We start from the raw sequence: 5,536 nt of genomic DNA on the forward strand, positions 1-5,536 counted from the left end.
ACCATGCTCCCATCAAATCAAGTACATACCAATTACAATTATGGGCTTAGACACCTAATCCAACAGTCTCCCACTTGGATAAGTTTAATAACTATAATTTCAAGTATGAGTTAAGAATTTTATTAGCAATCGTAGCTCACAAAAGCTGTTGTCGAACTCTGGCCTAGTCAGTTATGTGTCCTTAAGATAAGGGATCATATAATCCTTCGTTCTACAAGATATCATGTGGACAAAGACATGGAACAGGATCATTCTCAATGTCCAACAGTTTGTTTCCCCATTTCTGATTTGTTTGACAACGAACTTAATTGAACACATCAATTCAGTCTTGACCAGGCCAGGCACATAAGTCAACACAAAACCATCGAGGGGTCCAAGATATCGCTTTTACCCTCTTAGGATATGCTTTTACTATTTACTCATCCAATCGTACACAACAACACATTTTATAACATCAAGTTACTGATGTGTTTACGAATTATCAATGCACAACCAACTTGTAAACAACAACTCATATATCTCGGTTTAAAGATTATACGATATTATCGTCTCATAATTACTCGTGATAAATTACATGAAGTAATTCAAATGAGTGTGGGTTTAATCCAGTATTCAAATCATATTTCAGGAGTACTCATGAATGTTGTTGTAAACATTTGATATGTCTAAGCACTTAGACAATCTACAAACCAATTCATGACAGTCTTGCCTCATTACTCACTTCCAAAGTATGATCGACTATGGATAATTCGAATAATCCAATTATTAATGAAGTAAAACATGCAAAAATGAAACACAAAATAAACAATTGAAAAAATATAGTAAATAATTACTTATAAATAAATCTCCATTAATCAATCATCAAATGTTAATTACATTTATATTGTTACAAGTTTCTGGTGAGCTCTACCCGGGTGCCCTTGATATCGGCTAACCATGCTCAACACAAAAGCCAAATAGGGAGAGTACATGTCATAGCATACATGATCAAGCCACTGGCGGAAGCATATGATACTCGACTTATTTCTGCTAGCTTGGCATCGATACTCAGACGCTTAGTCTTACTCAGCTTGGTATTGCTTTCGATTGGTAACTCCTTTTTCTTAGAATTCTCCATGCTAAAATGTTTCAGCACCTTGTCCAAGTAAGTACTCTTACTAAGTCCTATTAGTCTATTACTCCTATTTCCCAATATCCTTATCCCTAGAATATAAGCAGCTTCCCCTAGATCGTTCATAGCAAAACATTTCCCAAGCTAGGACTTAACCTCCTACAAGGTTGGAACATCGTTTCCTATGAGCAGTACGTCATCGGCATACAATACTAGAAATATAACTATATTCCTACTAGCTTTGACATACACACATGACTCATCCTCACTTCTAGAGAAACTAAACTCCTTGAATTTCTCATCGAAGTAAAGATTCCATCTACAATACGCTTACTTCAATCCATAAATTTCTCAAGCTTGCACACTCTTTTGGAGTATTTAGCATCCACAAAAACCTTCTGGCTGATACATGCAAACATCTTTAGCCAACTTCCTATTAAGGAAAGCAGTTTTGACATCCATCTGCCAGATTTCGTAATTATGAAATGCAGCGATGGCTAACATAACCCTAATAGACTTGATCTTGGCCACTAGTGAGAAGGTCTCATGATAGTCAACCCCCGGGTTTGAGTAAAGCCCCTTCGCAACCATTCGTGCCTTGAACGTGTGCCCTTTTCCATCCATGTCGATCTTCTTCTTGAAGATCCATTTGCACCCAACTATCTTAAAACTTGGTACATTTTCAACCAAGTTCCAAACTCGATTGTCATACATGGACTAGATCTTACTGTACATTGCCTCTTTCCATTTAGCAAACTCAGGACCTACCATGGCTACCTTGTAGCAAGAAGGCTCATCCAAATTTACCAGTGTACTGTCACTAATAAATGTATTACCATCTGTAGTAATATGAAAACCATAAAACTTCAGTGTCATTCTAACTCGAGTGGAATGCCTAAGAGGTAATGACTCGTCAATCGGTTCAACAGGAATCTCTTCCTCAGGTTGAGCACTAGTGTTTGAGGTTCCTTCACCGATTGATTCTTGAATCTCTTCAAGATCAATTATCCTCCTACTGTCCTCTTGGCGTATGGGTTCTCTCTTGCGAAAAACTCCTATCCTCGCTATAAAGACCACGTTATCACTGGGTCTGTAGAAAAGATATCCAAAGGATTTCTGTGGGTAACTGATGAAAATACACCGCTCGCTATGAGGTTCAAGCTTCTTGTGAGCCTCTCGTCTTACAAAAGCTTCACAACCCCAAACTTTGATATGTGCCAACGAGGTAACCTTCCCTGTCCACATCTCGTGAGGTGTTTTGCCAACCTTCTTAGTTGGTACTAGATTAAGGATATGGGCGGCAGTCTCTAAGGCATACCCCCAGAATGAGATTGGTAACGAAGCGTGACTTATCATGGAACGAACCATGTCCAACAAGGTTCGATTGCACCTCTCAGCTAAACCATTTAGTTGTAGTGTCTTAGGTGGCGTCAATTGTGAAACAATTCCACATTCGTTAAGAGAGTCGTGGAACTCGATACTAAGATACTCACCACCCCTATCAGATCTAAGCATCTTTATCTTCCTGCCCAATTTATTTTCCACTTCTTGCTTAAATTATTTGAACTTTTCAAAGGTTTCCGACTTGTGCTTATTTAAGTAGATATATCCATATCTAATATAATCGTCGGTAAAAGTCATATAGAAGCGGTTGACATCCCTTGTGGTAGATCTGAAGGGCCCACACACATCCGTGTGTATGAGATCCAAACATCCTTCACCTCTTTCACACGTACTAGTGAAAGGTAGGGATGAAAGTGGGTCCAAACCCGGACCGGATGGACCCGGACCCGGAAAACCCGGAACCGGTTAACAAGATTTTATAGAACCGGAAACCGGACCGGTATATAGGAACCGGTTCCGGTTCAGTTCCGGGTAAAGTGGGTCTAGAACCGAAAAACCCGGAAACATCAAAGTGGGTAGGTTGGAACCGGATAAAGTGGGTTTAGACCCGGAAAACCCGAAAAAACCGGAATTTTTTGGTAATTACTTACTACTTAGTGGGTTGAACTTTGAAAATTTTCATATTGATATCCCGACTTTGGGGGGCTGTAACTTATTGAATACGAAACCACAATTAACAAAATTAGAGTCTAAAATCATGTACAAACTCTAAAATACACTCTGGAAAAACCCGTATGTCAATCCGAATTTAAACGAATGAGATATACTTGTGTTAATATTTTCACATAATACAAAGTACAAAAACAAATAGCTGAAAAGTTGAAAATTTTCAGTTTTGATATCCCGACTTCGGAGGACTGTAAATCATTGAATGTTAAACCAAAAATGACAAAATTATAGTCTAAACTCATGTACAAACTGTAAACTAAAATTTGGGAAAAAACTACATGTCAATCCGACTTCAAACGAATTAGATATGCATGCTTTAAAACTTTCACCGAATACAAAAAAACTAAAAAACTAAAAACTTTCAGCTTTGATATCTCAACTTTTGAGGACTGTAAGTCAATGAATATAAAACTAAAAATGACAAATTTATAGTCTAGAATCATGTACAAACTCTAAACTAGATGTTGGAAAAAAACGTATGTCAATTGGAGTTGAAACGAATAAGATATGCATCTTGTAAACGTTTCACAAAAACTGGTTCCGGCCCTAAAAGTGGTTCCGGTTCCAAAAATCGGTTCCGGATTTTAGACCCGGTTTACCCGGACCCAATGGTCCCAAACCCGGATTACCCGGAACCCGGATAAAGCCAATTTTTAAACCCGAAACCGGACCCGGTTCTATATATTCCGGTTCTAACGGGTCCGGTTCCGGTTCCAGTCCGGTTTTTCGGTTCTAAATCTCATCCCTAGTGAAAGGTGATTTAGTCATCTTTCCAAGTAAACAAGATTCACATGTGTCCTCTGATTTTAGGTTAAATGACTCCAACATCCCATCCTTTTGGATTTGCGCTATGCGCTTCTTTTTGACATGTCCAAGACGACAATGCCACAAGCATGCCATGTCTTAACCATTAGACGAATCAATATGCAAAACATTATTTCCTAAGTTATCTACAACCATCACAGTTTCATATACACCATTACAAGACAATGCTTCAAAATAAGATAAACCATTATAATAAGAATTAATAGAACCAATTTCATTATTAAATGAAAATCTAAAATCTTGTCTGTACAATCCATGGAAAGAAATAATATTCCTTGTCATCTCTGACGAGTAGCAACATTCATTCAAATCTAACCTTAACCTACTATTAATCATTAAAGAATAAACTATGATTTTGGTGATAGGCGACAATTTCCTATTCCCCATTATCAGGTTCATCTTCCCATGCTCCACATCCCTACTTCTTTTTAGCCCCTACAAATAAGATCAAATATGAAAAGCACATTCCGTGTCAAGGACCCAAGAACTACCCTATGATGATTTATTAGATAGAATAGTATAAATACCTATGAATGATGGCTTTATCTTCCCATCCTTGATGTACTGCAAGTACTTCGGGCAGCTTCTCTTCCAATGCCCCTTATCATGGCGGTAGAAGCACGTTGCTTCTTTAGGATCAGAGGAGGGAGTGGCAGAACCGGTTTTTGCTTTGGTTCCACTTGAAGAAGATCCATAATGGTACTTTCCCTTCCAACTATTTTAGGGAGCTTTCCTCTTCTTCCCTTTTCCATGTCCAATAGTCAAGACTAGGCAGCAGCAAGAGTGGATTCAATAGCTTTGCCTTTCATTCCACTTTTAGAAGTTCTCAACAAACCTTGAAGCTTGCTCAACGAGATTTCCTCCTTGATCAAATGATAAGTCATCTTGAATTGATCATAGCATGTAGGTAAGGAGTGCAAGACTATATCTATAGCCAGCTCCTCGTCAAAGTTGACGTTCAACTTGAGCAAATGATCCACATACCCTTGCATTCTTTGCAAGTAAGTCATGATGGAATCTCCATCCTTCATTTTGGTAGTTATAAATGAGGTGAAAATCTCGTACCTCTCTTGATGTGCTTCTTGATGGTACTTTTCCATCAAGTCCTGGCACATCTCGTATGGCCAGAAGTCCTCATAGAACCGCGGCAGTTTGGGAGTCATAGTAGACACCATAATGCATGACACTTTGGTCGCTTCCTTGCATTGGGCCCTATACTCCTCCATTTCTTCGGGAGTAGCAGTATTTTCATCAATCTCCGTGAGTTCCTTGTCGAGAATGTGTTCCTTATCCTCGTATTGCAGGGCCATTATGATGTTGTTGATCTAATCATTTAAATTGGATCCATCAAAAGTAACCCTCCTACAAATGTTTAGGAGCGAGAGTGGGTTCGAGGAGTTATTATTGTTGGAGGTTGAGTCGGGAGAGTTGTTTAGGCTAGACATCTGAAAAAAAGAAGAAATACAAGTTTTTGATTAGATAGGAAATCCTTAATATAACACCCAAATGAAATACTAAGGCTAGGAC

The 5,536-nt window shown here is 38.6% G+C and overlaps 1 protein-coding gene across 1 annotated transcript; it reads right to left on the bottom strand.

Annotated features, from left to right (window-relative positions):
* Positions 1 to 4,776: 4,776 nt before the first annotated feature.
* Positions 4,777 to 5,319, bottom strand: LOC145096062 (uncharacterized). The gene has a single exon (XM_079033835.1). It carries the CDS (start codon positions 5,317 to 5,319, stop codon positions 4,777 to 4,779), a length of 543 nt encoding a protein of 180 aa, XP_078889961.1.
* Between the last annotated feature and the right edge of the window lie 217 nt (positions 5,320 to 5,536).

The sequence above is a fragment of the Lactuca serriola genome, chromosome 3, assembly GCF_051521515.1.
Source record: "Lactuca serriola cultivar US96UC23 chromosome 3, Lser_US96UC23_V15, whole genome shotgun sequence".
In the NCBI taxonomy this organism is placed as follows: domain Eukaryota; kingdom Viridiplantae; phylum Streptophyta; class Magnoliopsida; order Asterales; family Asteraceae; genus Lactuca; species Lactuca serriola.